Source organism: Eumetopias jubatus, unplaced genomic scaffold, assembly GCF_037043125.1.
Source record: "Eumetopias jubatus isolate StellerSeaLion01/CBP00866 unplaced genomic scaffold, mEumJub1_p1.0 scaffold_11, whole genome shotgun sequence".
In the NCBI taxonomy this organism is placed as follows: Eukaryota; Metazoa; Chordata; class Mammalia; order Carnivora; family Otariidae; genus Eumetopias; species Eumetopias jubatus.
The window spans coordinates 29,839,208-29,855,716 of NW_028274817.1; the positions used below are offsets into that span (position 1 = coordinate 29,839,208).

The 16,509-nt window shown below is 37.6% G+C and overlaps 1 protein-coding gene across 1 annotated transcript in view; it reads right to left on the reverse strand.

Moving 5' to 3' along the window:
• Nucleotides 1–16,509, reverse strand: part of WDR44 (WD repeat domain 44) — an 85,504-nt gene that overhangs the window by 42,971 nt on the left and 26,024 nt on the right. The window contains exons 2-5 of the mRNA XM_028087798.2: nt 12,990–13,023; nt 6,907–6,981; nt 1,195–1,831; nt 589–719 (exon numbers count right to left, since the gene is read on the reverse strand). Of these exons, the coding sequence (XP_027943599.1) occupies nt 589–719; nt 1,195–1,831; nt 6,907–6,981; nt 12,990–13,023 (877 nt within the window). The remainder of the gene's footprint in view (nt 1–588; nt 720–1,194; nt 1,832–6,906; nt 6,982–12,989; nt 13,024–16,509) is intronic.

A 16,509-nucleotide genomic window follows, 5' to 3' on the forward strand; every position in this document is an offset into this window, starting at 1 on the left:
GACTGAAGGGCCTTATCTCCCAGTCTGCTAACCTGTCCCTACCACTGCTACCGTGTAAGTAAGCCTTGAGTCCCAGAAACTGGGCTATGGTAAAAATTCCTGCTATCACGTGTTTTCTATTGCCTCATATATGGATATATAGCCTAGTATAGGAAGGGTTTTTTTCATGATTAGTAAAGGAAATTATAAATAAAAGTCCTCAGTTTTGACCACCATAGGTAAGGTAAATGAAGACTGTAGTTGATGTTTATTAACATAATAATATTACAAATAGCGGCATCTTTCATTTTTTTTGATTGCCTACTGCATGCCAGGTACTTGGCATACTTTAGCTCATTTCATCCTTGCAAGATACCTTCAAGGAAGGTTTTCCCCTCATTTTTATCAATGGGAAGTCTGAAACTTAGATATTAAATAGTTTGTTAGAATCACCTAGCTATATAGTAGCAGAGCTAAAAAAGGGATGTAAGGCCAGGTTTTAAGGACAAGGAAATATTCTGCCTGGAGAAGAAGGTTCAACAAGCAACAAGCCAGACAGCTACAGAAAGTTGTTAAAGCCTCTATCAAATATAACATGAATTCACCAACCTGGGCAGTAACTACTTTATCTCCACTGGTAGCACTTGCCAAGTCAAGAGAAGGCTGAGAATCCTTGACTGTATTCTCTGAAGCCATGTTCGTACTTAGGAGAGTATCAGATGTAATATTCTCTTTGGGAACTGCAATGACGATGATGATAATAATAATGGTGATGATGATAATGGCAACAACTAGTATTTATATAGGACCTTATATAGAGCTTGAAAAGTGCTTTAACCTTTGATTCTTACAACAATCCCATGAGAAAGTGGTTTTATTACTCATTTTATATATGGAGAAACCAGGGTTCAAACAAGTTATTTCAATTCCTCAAAGCTATACAACTGATACACGAAGAGATCTACATCTTGAATTCAGATCTTAAGTTTCCAATGGTAACAGATTTGAAAGTTTGAAGTCTACTAAAATGTTCGAACATAGTAACTTACTACCAATATAAACATTTTCACTTTTTATTACTAAAATAACTTCTGTAACTTGGTCATGGTCATCGATGTGGTTGTATACAGCATAAACTGAAACAAAACCAGAAAGTCAGATAGTTTCAACTCCAAAATCTCTTCACAAAAAGTTATTTCTCAATTAAATACTTGCCGTCTAGATCAGGCGTTTTAAGGGCCTCAAACTCCAATTCACTTTTCTTTTTTCTTGGTGGTGGAGCAGGTCGAGATGGAGGCGGGGGCCTAGGAGGTGGGAAATTAGTTGGAGGGGGAGGGCGTGCTGGAACAGGCTTCTTTGTACTAGCCACAATGTCAGGTTCTGGAGTAAGCTGTCTTGGGGGTTTAGCGGGAGCCACTTCTTCCATGGCAGCAAAATCTTTAGTAGATAAAGAGTTTGAGGACACAGGTTCTAGAACATCACTTCCTTTGACTTCCATGGCTTCTTTGTTCAATACTTCTGTTTCAGTTTCAGGCACATTATGCTGCTCAGTTGAACTTATTTCAGTTAACTTAGTGATTTCATCTACTGACTTCTCATAGGTGTCATCAGAAGGAAAACATCTTTTAGATTCTAATTCAGTTTCTTCAATTGCATTCTGACTCTCTGCCTTTTTGGAATCTTCCTGTAGTACCTGATCTATGGCTAACAGTCCAGGTATATTGCTAAGATCTGTTCCAGCTACAAGAGAACTGCCAGTAGCCTGGTCAGAGTGTCCCTTTCCTTTGGAATCCGACGAGTTATCTTCCAGCTGTAGTACTTTCTGACTCTCCTCAATAATGCTTTCAATAATCTGATGAAAGGTTAAAAAGCAGTTTTTTAAAAAATGAGGCTATTTCCACGAACATAACAGCTAATAATTTACATAGTACTTACTACGTGCCAGGGAATGTTCTTAACACTTTACATTTTTAATCTTTACAATAACCGTATGAGACAGCACTCTTAATATTATCATTACACAAATGAAGGAACAAAGGTATAGAGGGATCAAGTGATTTGTCCAAGGACAAAGAGCTAGTAAGTGATAAGTTGGCAAAAATCCTGGGAGTTTGGTTCCAGAATCTGAACTCTTAAGCATTATAACAGGGAATCTGTTAGTATGTATAATTACAAAAGTTCAACCAACCCTGTAAAATAAAGTTCAGACCTAAATTTACATTCAGACTCTTCATGTCATTGTTCATTTACATACTTATGCCAAGTTAGTTACAGTAACAACCTACTGCTTTGGGCCTAGTTAACATAACCATGAGAATCAAAACCACCTAGCACAAGAATTCGGATTGTTTAGTTCTGAACTGAAGCCTAAGACAGAAAAAGCCAGCAGATGCAGGAAGATTAACATTCTTAAACAAACTACACCTAATACCCCACTATTCAGAGAAATGGCAGGACCATGAAGAGAGTTCAGACACTCAGCTCACCTTGCCTTTTCCCTGTTTTATTTCTTTTCTGTAGCTGAAAAATACAGATGGGGTTTCTATATCTTCTACTAACATTTAGAAGAAAAGATATTTTCTACCTAGTACTGTCATTATTACCACATAAAATCTCCCAGTCTACTTATCTTTCCACCATGCCCAACCATGGATGACTTCTGCTTTCTCAATTCCTTGGCTCCAGAAAGTTAACAGAACGTGTCACACAGCCATCCTGACTGGGCTTACCACAAATTCATGCTGACCTGAACTGGACATGACTGCTGCTCAGGGATACTCCTCCCTGATTTCCCAGCATAGTCCACATAATGATTTTTCTCAACCTTCAAATTTTTAGCCTAGTCTCTTTTTTTTAAGATTTAATTTATTTGGGGCGCCTGGGTGGCTCAGTCGTTAAGCGTCTGCCTTCGGCTCAGGTCGTGATCCCTGGGTCCTGGGATGGAGGCCCACATCAGGCTCCCTGCTCAGTGGGAAGCCTGCTTCTCCCTCTCCCTCTGCTTGTGTTCCTTCTCTCACTGTGTCTCTCTCTGTCAAATAAATAAATAAAATCTTAAAAAAAAAAGATTTAATTTATCTGATAAAGAGAGAGAGCATAAGCAGGAGGGCGGGGGTGGGGGGAGTGGCAGAGGGAGAGGGAGAAGCAGGCTCCCCACTGAGCAGGGAGCCCGACATGGGGCTGGATCCCAGGACCACCTGAGTGGAAAACAGATGCTTAACCAACTGAGTCACCCAGGCACCCCTTATCTTAGTTTTAATCACACTTTTAGCACAGGAATATTAACTAGAATCCACCTACTTTGTCAATTCGGTGGTTACTGAGCACTGAGAACCTTAGTGATAACAGAAGCCAGTGGGTTTAAGAATGAGTAAGAGGTGACAACATAGAGATAGCCAGCACAATCTATGTTTTCAAAAAGCTTGGCTACAAATGGAAAAGGCTGCAAGAAAGTGATCCAGCATTTTTAAAGCTGAGGGGAAGGAGCCAATAGAAAGTAAGATAACAAAGTTCTGGAGAGGAAAAGAATTAGGCCAGTACACATATTTTCTATTTAATCATCACACAGGCCTTGAGGTAGCTAGATTATCTCCCTTCTACAGAAACAAGAATCTGAGGTAAAGGCATTAAGAATTTTGTCCAAGAAAAAAAAAAATTTTGTCCAAGGTCCCACAGCTAGTTAACTACAAAGTCAAAATTGAAATCCAGGTTTTTCTCAGAAATCCAGTGTTTTGTATATTATACCATGCTACTTTGGACAGGGAAAAAAAATAATACTAAGTTCTCAGACTTGAAAACGAGGCAAAAGATGAAAACAAATTTGCAGGTAAGGGAAGTGAAAGCAGATGAAAAGGAGTGAATACAGGCTTCTTAGTCTCTAATGTCTACGTGCAGTCAGAAACAAGGTTATCTGCTGAAAGCAAGCAGGATACATGTGGGCACAGTGAGCATGAAGTGACTGTAAAGGTCTGAAATAATCACTATGCATAATGGAAAGGCTAATGCCAGAGAGGGATTAAAATGAGGTTAAAAATCACAAGTCTTCCCCAATCCCTTATCCTTTCACTGAACTATCAGTCTTACCATTCACTATAGTATGAACTATAATATAAACAAAGTAGTATATGGGCTAGCTCTATATAAATACTTTCTCCATAGCAGATAATTAGCTTTTGAAACACAAGGCCCATATTTTCTCCCTCTTGATACGCCCTCATAGCACCTACGTATAGTACCTAACCCTGTATTTTTTTTTCCCCCCTGGGTTTCAGGAGGTAGCAAACAGGGAAAGACCAAGAGAACAGTGCAAATCAAGACCAACATAGAGATGAACATGCTAAAGCAACTGTTAGCTTCACATCGCCTCCCTGCTTCAAAAAACTCACTGATCTTCCAGTGACTGTAAAATAGAAATCAGATGTTTTAGTATGACATAAGAGGCATTCCCATAGTTTGGCCCTAACTTTGGGCTCTAGTCTGATTTGCAACCATTCTGCACATCTCTCTTCTCCATGCCTTTGGTTATGCCTTTCAACTCTCATCTTTCCCTGTCCAAATCTTATCCATTCATCAAGAACCAGCTCAGACGTTACTTCCTCCATGAGGTCTTCCCCATTCCTATCCTCAAGCAGTAAGTCAAGTCTCCCTTTCTGTTCTTATAATAGTTTGTAAGTATATGAACACTTTACATTCAGTTTTGTGTTTAACTAATTTCCTCTACTAAAACATAAGCTCCTGGGGACAGGGACTGTGTCCTGCCTGGAGCAGCGTAAATCCCCACAGCCTTTATCTCATTCATATGTGATACTTAAATCAACTAAAAAGACTAGAACTTAAAAAGTGAGACCTAGTCTTAAGCTTCAATCAACTGCTCCATAATGTTTACTATTTTTTCAGTTTCTAAAGTCTCCTTAAAAATCATTTTTAGCCACTATTACTTACCCTAAGAAAAATTTCTTAAAAAGGAAAAGAAAAACTCTAGTGGAAAAAAATAGAAACATTTCAAGTTTTCAACAATAAAAATGGCTAGATGCGTTGTAATATACTTGCTTGATAGAAACTGACACATCAAATGAAAACTGAGTATTGAAATTGTATAGAAATATGATGAAAACTAATAATGGTAAGAGAAAAAAGTAAAATATAGAATTCTATCTACACTATTATTAGGCAAAGAAAACCAAAACAAAACAAAAATGCATGCAAATGGGTGAGACCCAGAAAGGAATGCTGAAAAATTAAGACAGCTGTTTGTTACAGTGTAGAACTGTGGGCAACTTCTGATTTAAAAAGAAAAAAAAGATGGCATTACTTTTGTTATCTTATTTATACTGATACACAATACCATTTCTCCCCCAAAAATTCCTTTTGAGGGAAAAAAGTTGATCAATATTAAAATATAGAGTCCAGGGGCGCCTGGGGGGCTCAGTCGGTTAAGTGTCTGCCTTCAGCTCAGGTCATGATCCCAGAGTCCTGGGACTGAGTCCTGCATGGGGCTCCTTGCTCAGCAGGAAGCCTGCTTCTTGCTCTGCCTGCTCCTCCTTCCCGCTGGTGCTCACTCACTCTTTCTTTCAAACAAATAAAAAAAATCTTTAAAAACATATATATAGAGAGAGTTCATTGGGGCGCCTGGGTTCAGCATTGGACTTTTTTTTTTTTAAGATTTTATTTATTTATTTGTCACAGAGGGAGAGAGAGAGAGAACAGAAGGGGGAGTGGCAGGCAGAGGGAGAAGCAGGCTCCCTGCTGAGCAAGGAGCCCGATGTGGGACCCGATCCCAGGACCCTGGGATCATGACCTGAGCCAAAGGCAGATGCTTAACCAACTGAGCCACCCAGGCGTCCCTTGGCATCGGACTCTTGATTTTGGCCCAGATCATGATCTCAGGGTTGTGGAATTGGGCTCCATGCTCGGCGTGAAGTCTGCATGATTCTCTCTCTTCTCTCTGCTCCTCCCCCCTCTTTCTCCCTCCCTAATAAACTAAACTAAAATAACACTTAAAATATGGAGTCTATTAAATTTATAAATTCCATAAGGGTAGAACAATGGATCTTTATCAAGGGCGATTTTGCCCAGCACTCCTCCCCAGACATTTGGTGATGTCTGTTAGACATTTTTAGTTGTCATGATAGTGTGCGGGTAGGGAGGAATCTATTGACATCTAGTGGGTAGAAGCCAGGGACGCTGCTAAATATCCTACAATGCACAGAAAAGTCTCTCCTTCCCTCTGCAACAAAAAATTATTTAGCCCAAAGTGTCACTATTGAGAAACTCTGGGATAGAGAATGTGTTATGTTGCTCGTCTCCAGAAACCCACTGGCTAGAACAGGGCCAAGGGCACAGAAAATACTCACAAGTAGTATAACTGAATGAACACACAGCATCCTTTCTCCTTGGGTTTTATCCTGATACTGTGAACTACCCTTTGTCAAAATTTTTATCTTGTGCTCAGTCTCTTCTAGTAAACCAAACTCTGAAGCTTTAAAGCAACAATTCTTTAAAAGGTATCAAAGGCACTTTCAGAGTAATGACTTCTTGTAACCTCTAACTGCTAAAGACGTCAGAATTTGCTGCGCTGAGCTTTTCAATACCTTTAACTCTTGGTAGTAACTTCAAGAATAGCTACAGCTTATTCTAATAAAAATACAAGCATAAAAAATAAAAATACATTACAAAACATTTTTTCAAAATACTGTTTCAAGGAACAATTATGGATTAGTTTGCTTATGAAATGACCTCTAAAAAGCCTGATGTGTCTTCAATCTCAAACTCAAGATTCAAGGAACATTTATTGAACATCCACCAAGTACAAAGCACTATACTAAAAGAATATAGAAAATTTTTCTTTAAATACACGATATACATATATATGACATCTGTTAAACTAATGCTGACATTGTATCTTTTTTTTTTTTTTTTAATCTTACCAACCTTTTTAGACACATCTTGTTTCAATTCTTGTACAGGAGACTCATTTCCAACTTTGTGTGCAGTATTCTCAGTTTCCTATATTAAAAAGAAAAAGAGATCAAATGATGACATCTTTTCTTTAAAATTGTTTAAGATGGGTACAAATTAGAAAACATAGCATTAACAAAGCAAAGCCCATAAAGGGCTTAGATGTTTGTCTAAGGAAAGATGCCCAGATATTTTATGCAAAGTGGGACAATGTGATTTGTATAAGGTTACCAAGTCAGCAATTTTCTATATTTCTACAGCAATAGGTTATTTTCCTATAAATGAGCTCATCTTTTTAACATTAAAAACTGTATAGGAAGATAAAAACTACCAAGTACCTCCGTAGCTTAAAAAGATGAAGGATTTAAAGCAAACGGCTGAATCAGAAATGCTATTTTTCTCAGAATATTGCTCCACAAAATGCATAAATATAAAAGTACATAATGCAGAAAACCACATTCAGAGAAGTTTTCTTAAAAACGCTACATGCTTTAGATGAAAGGAATCAAGACACCAGAAGTTAAAGTCCCCCAAACAGTAATAGAAGAAATTAAACCCACCAAAAATACATATATATCTACGTATACATTCATATACACATACGTACATATATATATATATTTGGGAGGTTAGAGAAGGTAGAAATGGATACGGCTTTTCTGCTGGAAAAAAAAATTCTGGTAAAATAAGACAATTATACATTTGCAAACGTAAACATAGTATTCACCTCCATCCTAAATTGTCATTATGTTTACAGAAGTATAACAATTTGAATGCTAGTAATGATACTGAGAAAAAAAAACTTTTCATAATTTTTGGTACACATCACAGAGTTAAAGGTCACAATAACCACTTCTGACAGATAAGCAACCTAAGGCACATAACGATGTATGTAAGTATCAAGGTAGCACTTATACAAATGTTAGGATATGATCATGATAGGTGCTGTGATAAAATTACTCCAGATCAATATAATGCTGAAGACTTAATGTGCTAAAGAAATTTCTGTAGAACTTCCGATCTCTTCAAGCTGAAAAGTTGTTTCATGGAATTTTAAGTGTCAGGTAAAATCCAAACTCTACCACAACCCATGAGGGCCTACATCTTTGACATCTCTATTTCTCACCTCCCTTGTCCACCACAACCCCACAATCACACTTTGGCCAACTGGATGGTTCTTTACCATCCTTAGGGTGATAGCTCAAGGGTTATCACATTAGAAAAACCTTCCCTGACCACCTTAAAATAGCCTTACCTGCTTAACTGTCTATCACATTATCTGTTTCTTCACTGTACTTATCTCCATCTGAAATGACCCTGTCTACTTACTTATATTTTTGTCTCTTCCCTGCCCCGCTAGAATGTAAGCTCCATGAGAGCAAGGGCTTTGTTCTGTCTACTACTATGTACCCAGTACACCTAAAAGAGTGCCAGGCAAAAGTAATCATTTCTAAATGAATGTTGAATAATGCATGGCTCTGGCTTTTCTTCAGTAAATACACATATCTTAAGTTTATATATCTTTAATCAAATCCTGGTTTTAAACTAAAAGAAAAAGGACTCTAATCAAAACCAATTAGTAAGATAATCTTGACAAGATGAAGGACAGAGAATACTTGAAAGGCTGATGGTCATTAAGTATAATTAATGCATATTAGAGAAACACCTTCAACTATCTTACGAATTAACTATATTTATCCAAATATCCTCCAATAACTGTTCATTAGTAGGAAAATCAGAAGCACTATACAATATTAATTCCATAGGTATGTTCCCGAAATTAACCTAAGCAAAAATACACACTAATAATTCCTGTACCTCAATTTAATTTGTTTGAATTAAGTACTTACAACCATCACAGATTAACATTCTCACACTGATCAAAACTGGAAGCAGTGGTTAGACTTCTATTTTATGTAGCTTTAACAAAACTCTCTTGGACTTTGAACCTTTGAAAGGTATCAACCTCTACAAGGTAAACTGTGGTTAAGTCACAAGCTTAATGGGGCGATATGGGCACCTACCAGAGGATCTAATCTCTAGAGAAGTTAATCAGAAGGTTTCTTAGTAAAATCTGATTTAGTGCATATATAGTCATCTATGATTCTCTCTCAGTGATGTCTAAGGTCCAGGTCCTTTCCCTAGCACCTTGATCAGGCTGTGGAGGTAAAGCAATGGAAGCCAAGAATGTGCCTGCAGACAACCAACACCAACTCAGACTTCAGACACTCCTCATTTATTACCTCCTTTTGGAGATGGGCTGCCGCATTATTAAAGCACGGGGCCTACCAAATCCCAGCTTCCCACCATCAGGCCATTTCTTTAATCCATGCCTATCACAACCTCAGAAATATACTTCCTTAAGAGGTATGGTAGCGGGGGGCGCCTGGGTGGCTCAGTCAGTTCAGCGTCTGCCTTCAGCTCAGGTCATAATCTCAGGGTCCAGGGATCGAGCCGCATCGGGCTCCCTGCTCAATGGGGAGTCTGCTTCTCTCTCCCCCTCTGCCCCTCTCCTCCTCCCTCTCTCCCCACTGCTCATGTACTCTCTCTCTCAAATAAACAAAACCTTTAAAAAAAGAGAGATATGGTAAGATCATTCAATTTCTAGCAATTCACTCCACTGTTTCCTTCCATCTCTGTTGGATATTAGAGAGCTGCTTGTACCCTTCTCATAGTATTCAGTTCTACAATTTGAGCTTTTTAATTTTAATAAGCACACCCAACAAAAAAAATCATTTTCACAAATAATTTGTACAAAAGTAATCTACACTTGGGGTGCCTGGGTGGCTCAGTCGGTTAAGTATCTGCCTTCGGTTCAGGTCATGATCCGAGGGTCTACGGATCAAGTCCCGCAACCGGCTCCCTGCTCAGCAGAGAGCGTGCTTCTCCCTCTCCCTCGGCTGCTCCCCCTGCTTGTACTCTGTGTGTCAAATAAATAAATGAAATCTTCAAAAAAAAAAAAGTAACCTACACTCTAGGAAATTTTCATTATTATCTACTAAAGCTAAAAATTCAGTTATTAAAAAATTCAGGTCACTTCTAGTTTTTACTAGTGAGGAAGGGAAAGCTATTCACAATGACTAAAGTGAAATTTTATATATTTACTTATTTACTTTTTAAAGTTTATTTATTGTTTTTATTTTTTGGTAATCTCTACCCCCAACATGGGGCTCAAACTCATGACTCTTAGATCAAATAAGAGTTGCATGCTCTTCCGACTGAAGCAGCCAGGTGCCCCAAAAGTGAAATTTTAAAAAATGTTTGAGAGATGTGACCCCTACTCTCTTTTGCTGAGAAGAGGAAAAGAAAAAATCACCAAGAAACAACTTTTAAATAGTGGTCACGTCCGTCCATCGATTCCTATCAACACATTCCCTTTGTCCAAGTCTCAAGTCTTGACATTCTAACTGCCTCTTAACAGTTCTCTCTGCACTTAGTCTTTCTTCCAAACTACTTCCCACCCTTCCACCACTTAGCTGTTGTTAATTCCCCAGCAAAAAAAAAAAATCTGAAGAGCACAACTGTTAAAGACATATAAAAATTGACTTTTAAAATGTCTTGCTTCAAAATTTTAAAGCCCAGAGTTCTTTTTTTAAAATTTATTTATTTATAGGAAAGTGGGGGGCGGGGGAGAGAGAGGGACAAGATGACTCCATGCGGAGCCCGTGGGGCTCAATCCCACAACCCTAAGATCATGACTTGAACAGAAACCTAGTGTCCGAAGCTTAACCGACTGAGCCACCCAGGTGTCCCAAAGCCCAGAGTTCTTAAGCTGACATTTGAGGTTCATCGAAATCTGGCCCAACTTTACTTTTCCATCATTTCACTGCTAAAACATTTACATAGGTTACACAAGTCTTTCAATGCTCCCAGCAAATTCTATACCTTTGCATATTAATGAGCTGATATTATTGCCTAACATACAATGCTTTCCGGATTTTTCTCTATCTGCCTATGCAGATCTCTCCCAATTTTCAAAGCCCAACACAAGTTCTACCTCCTCCCTGAAACTTTTCTCTGCTATTCCAGGTACCTACGCTCTCCTGTTGTTCTATCTCCCCCTTCCTCCTCCAAACTCCTTGGAGCACTTAAAGTCTATTCTGTTCTACAAACACAAATATCTCATATACATTCCTCTTCTGTGAGACTGTAAAATCATAAACTCAGGACAATATCAAACTTTTCTTTGGATTGCTTAATATCAATAGATAGGCTGTTATACATGATATGTACTCAATGGTCTGAGTACATAGTCTGAATACCATAGACTACTATTTGATAATAAAAAGGAATAAACCATTGATACATGCAACAATTTGGATCTCAATCCTTTGGGCCAGTCTCAAAAGGTCACACACTATATGACTGCATTTATGGGATATTCTCAAATGACATTACAGAAATGCAAAACAGCTTAGTGGCTGCCTGGGGTTAGGGATGATGTGAGGGAGGGCGTGGGTGTGACTTTATAAAAGGGTAGCACAAGGGAGACCTTTGCGGTGATGAAAAAGATCTGCATCTTGTGGTGGCAGTTACACAAATATACATATGTAATAAACTGAAGCAAAACCATAAACTCATATTGTACCAATGTCAAATTTCTGGTTTTGATATTGTACTATAATTAAGATATAACCACTGGGTGAAATGGATGACGGATACACGGGAGTTCTCTGTACTACATTTGCAGCTTCTTGTAATCTGTAATTATTTCAAAATAAAAAGTAAAAAGAACAATATCCAATTTTGTGTTTATTTACTAAATATGTATATTTTCTAACTAATTTTATTCAAGTTAAGCACAATCTATAATTAGAGATAAAATAAATTTCACAAATCTATTTTCTTATAACCTATAAATATCTTAGAGCTAAGTGGCTTTTAAAACCTTCAGGCATAAACAGCAATTGTCTCTGGATATGGGGATTGGGAGGTGGAGGATGAGGAACGAGAGGGAAGCTACATTTTCAACCATCTACTTTTTGTACTGAGCAAATTTTAACCATGTTCATGCATTATTTTTAAAAATTATTTTTATCAAATAGAGTAAATACGAGAACTTTTATAAAATACAAGGAATGAAGAATTATGATATAACCTTTCTTAAGCACTCAGTTTAAGAAAAAGAACATTACCATTAGCTTTCAATCTCTTGCATAGCCTTCTCCATTTTCATTGCCTTCTTTCTCCCTCAGAGATGATGGATACCTTGAATTTTGTGTTTATCATTCCCTTGCTCTTCTTTATAGTTTTACTGTGTTTCTATCTCTAAACAACATATTCTTTCCTTTTTCATGTTTTTGAACTTAATATAAATGGAATCTTACTGTATGTATCTTACTGTGACTTTTCTCCTACTCAACACTATGGTGCTCAAATTCATCTATGTCATTGCATATAACCAATTCATTCATATCTACTGCTGTAGACTATGCCATAAGAACATACCACAATTTAACAAAGAGATCAGTATCCAATGTGTATAAATAGAAGGTAGGAACACTGGTACTAAAAAAAAAAAAAAATACAGCACGTTTGAGATCATACATACATTATATACAGACATACTCAAACATACACATACAGTGTATATTTGATGTAAATAGTTCTGTTTGGAAATTCTTGGACTTAAGATAGCTCTCACTGGCATAATGTCTCAATACTGAACTCCTTTGCTTGGAGCTAAGGCTGGGATTGATTTTTATATAGAGTGATGACACCAAAGCATGTGCCCATACAAGTGTTTTGGTTATTCCACATTTTTGTCATGCAAGTATTATTTTTTCAATTAACATACACATGTATTTTATAGTATTCTTCTATTCCAAAATTACAAAATTGGTGGAAATCTGAAAAATTTACAGTCCCTTCCTTATAGCACAATATTTGTTATTTCTAGAGTACCCAATCACACCTAGTAAGATACAGGGACAATATTATTTAGCAAAAAATAAGTAACAGCAAAAGCAAGAAAATGAAGATTTACATAAAATAGTAAAATGAATGAGAAGTGTACACAACTTATAGAAATATAACTCTCAGAAAACACAACTTACCTTTAATGTTGAAATCCCAACCTTTCCTGGAGACCTATACAGAAATAAAAGGAAGGAGGTGTTGAATAGTGGAAGCACGAAGGGAAATATTTCTATACATTTATTAAAGAGAAGCCCACATTTAAAAAAACATTTATATAGTTTGTGATTGAAAAAAGTCTTCTGTGCACATAGAAAGTGTAGAAAACATAAAAAAGTAGAGAAGAAAATACAAGTGACCCATAATCCTACAATCTAGAGATCTGAGTATGTACCTTTTGTTTTCCCAGGTACTTATGATGTATAATACTATAACAAGCATCCTTGTAAATAAAATTTTGTGCTCCTCCATGATAAATTTCTTTTTTTTTTAAAGATTTTATTTATTTATTTGAGAGAGAGAGAGAATGAGAGATAGAGAGCACGAGAGGGAAGAGGGTCAGAGGGAGAAGCAGACTCCCCGCTGAGCAGGGAGCCCGATGTGGGACTCGATCCCGGGACTCCAGGATCATGACCCGAGCCGAAGGCAGTCGCCCAACCAACTGAGTCACCCAGGCGCCCCCATGATAAATTTCTTTTTTAAGATTTTTTTAAAAATTTATTTGACAGACAGAGACACAGTGAGAGAGGGAACACAAGCAGGGGGAGAAGCAGGAGAGGGAGAAGTCGGCTTCCCACTGAGCAGGGAGCCTGATGTGGGGCTCGATCCCAGGACCCTGGGATCATGACCCGAGCAAAAGGCAGACACTTAACAACTGAGCCACCCAGGTGCCCCCATGATAAATTTCTTTAAAATAAGTTTTCTAGGGGCGCCTGGGGGCTCAGTCGGTTAAGCTTCCAACTCTTGACTTCAGCTCAGGTCATGATCTCAGGTTCCTGAGATTGAGCTCCCAGTAGGGCTTCACATTGGGTGTGGAGCCTGCTTAAGATTCTCTCTCTCCCTCTCCCTTCGCCCCTCCCCTCCCAGGTCATGTGCTCTCTCTCTCTCTAAAAATAAGTAAATTTTAAAACAAAAATCAAAACAAACAAAAAAACCCCCAGTAGCTATATAAAATAGTGCCTACCATTTAATTGTAGTACCTGGACAATATTACTTCATGTTAACAAAGGACAATTTCCAGAAATGAAAAATATATTCCCAATTATTTGACTTCCCTGGCAAACCTATACTGCTATGTAACAAAATCCTCTTTATCCAGAGGTAATTAGGACCAACGCTATTCTGATTTTTAAAAAAAGGAAAAAAGAGGGGTGCTTGGTTGGCTTAGTAGGTTAAGCCTCAGACTCTTGATTTTATCTCAGGGTGGTGAAATCAAGTCCTGCATTGGGCTCCACCCTCAGTGGGGAGTCTGCTTCTCTCCTTCTCCCTCTGTCCCTCCCCCTGCTCATTCAAGCACACTCTCTCTCAAATAAATAAATCTTTAAAAAAAGAAAAAAAAAGATTCCACACAAAGGATGTCTAAAACAATATAAGTGCAATCAAAAGAACAAAAATAAAAACAAAAACACCTTGAAGGGGCTTGAATTTCTATGTGGCACATATTGTGAATGCCAATTAGGGAAAAAAAAATTACCTGCTTCAAAGGTGTAGCGGCAAGATGAAATAAGATTTAAAAAAACTTAAGCCCCATATGAGGTAAAGAAGGGAAGAAAAAGAAAATCTACCTTCCCCATGACCCTCACTTTGAGAAATCTGACCAGGTTTTTTTAGCTGTCAAAGAAAAAAAAAAAAAAAAAAACAGAATGGGGAGCCACATTTATCTGTTATGTAACAGATTTCATAAAGAACACTTTCTGGCTGTTGATTCACAGATCTAAATTACAGGCCAATTGTTGACACACATGGAAATATTCCAGATTGATTCTGACAGGACTTTACATATAGCCATGTACAAACTATAAAGAGTAATTTATTACTTCCTTTTGAGAGCCATGGGGACATAGTGAAAAAAACAAGAGCTTTCAAGCATACGGTCCCTGCTTAAAGTCTTTATACCATTTATTCTACGTGTGATCTTGATCAAATCATTTAATTTCTCCAAGCCTCAATCTCCTCTGTAAAAGGGTAAAAGCACTCTACTTCACAGAACTTCTGTAAGGATTAAGTGAGAGCCATGGGGCACGCAGAGTAAGTGGGAGTTTCTTCAGCAGCATTAAATTGCTTCATCGAAACTCAAAAATGATGAGCTTCAGCAAGTTTCTCCAAGATACTTTGGCAGTTTGTCAGCTGTGGGGAGCCTGAGACCAATTTCTGAACACAGAAAAGATACCCTACAGGCTGTCAAACTCCAGCCCACTTACCAACAGGGAATGTGAAAAAAGTCAGATTATATTGAGCTGGTGATTAAAATGGGATCTGGCTTACGTTTTGTGATGCCGTTAAACAAAAAACTAGTAACAAAAGACACTCATGTTTGAAATATATTTTAAATGTTACGAAGTTGTTATGGTCTTGGTAGGCAGTAAAATGTTTCAGATTACTATACCTTCTTCTAGGCTAATCAAGCCTAAGACTGTCTTTACCAGGGTAGCCCGTAACACCAGAATTCTTTTGTGATTCATTTTTTGAACCATTTATAGAACATTGGCATCTAATAACAAGTGAAAGCCCATTTGTAATTTGTGAAGTTGGCTAAAATGATTTGTATCATGCGCCAAGATGAGAAAAGAACAATTCGTTTCACCCTAAGAAACAGTAAATCATTATTTAGTATTCCCACAGGAAGTGTTCCTAATGGGGCATTGTAATAATAATAAAACAATGGCCATCATTTATTAAGCATGTGACCAAAACCTTGCTAAGACCTGACTTGTTTTAGCTTCTTTTGTCCTCACAACTTTCCTATGAGGTAGTTTTATTACCTTCCCTACTTTACACAACAAAACAATTGAGGCTTGGGTCAGATTAGGTCATTTAAATTGCACTGCTAATAAATAGTAGGGCCAGAATTAGATCCCAGGCAGTCTGATGCTAAGAGCCCACTCTCTAAAATACTTTGCAATATTGCCTCCTTTCTGGGTAAGGTCTTAAAAGATGATGATTATGAAAATATCTTACCTAATTGGTGCTATGAATGAACACCAAAGTAGAGGCAATTAGTGCTGCTTCTTCAGCTGGACTAGACTGATTAAGTCAAAAGCTCTGAATCCTGATCTGCCTTTTACCACTACAATTAACACCTAATTGATTTGGCACTGCTAGGGAATAAAACAATGAAATGTTCTATATATAAAATTTCAAGAGAGACGAAGCTTCTCTTTTAGTGCCAAACTTGTGAAAGTATTTTAATTATTTTTGAATTTCCATTTCAAAAGCTTCTTGTAAATAAGTACATTATAGGCTAAGCCTTGCCATTTCAGTAATCTTTCCCTTGAAAATACCTTCTTAAACAAAGGATATAAAATTTTCCCTTTCTTACTGACTCAGAGTAATTATGCTCAAATATTACACTACATTTTAATATAGTAATGCCCTGGAGGGACATTTATTTGCAGGAAATTTATTTGTCTTCACACTACAGGACCCTAGGCTATCACGCTT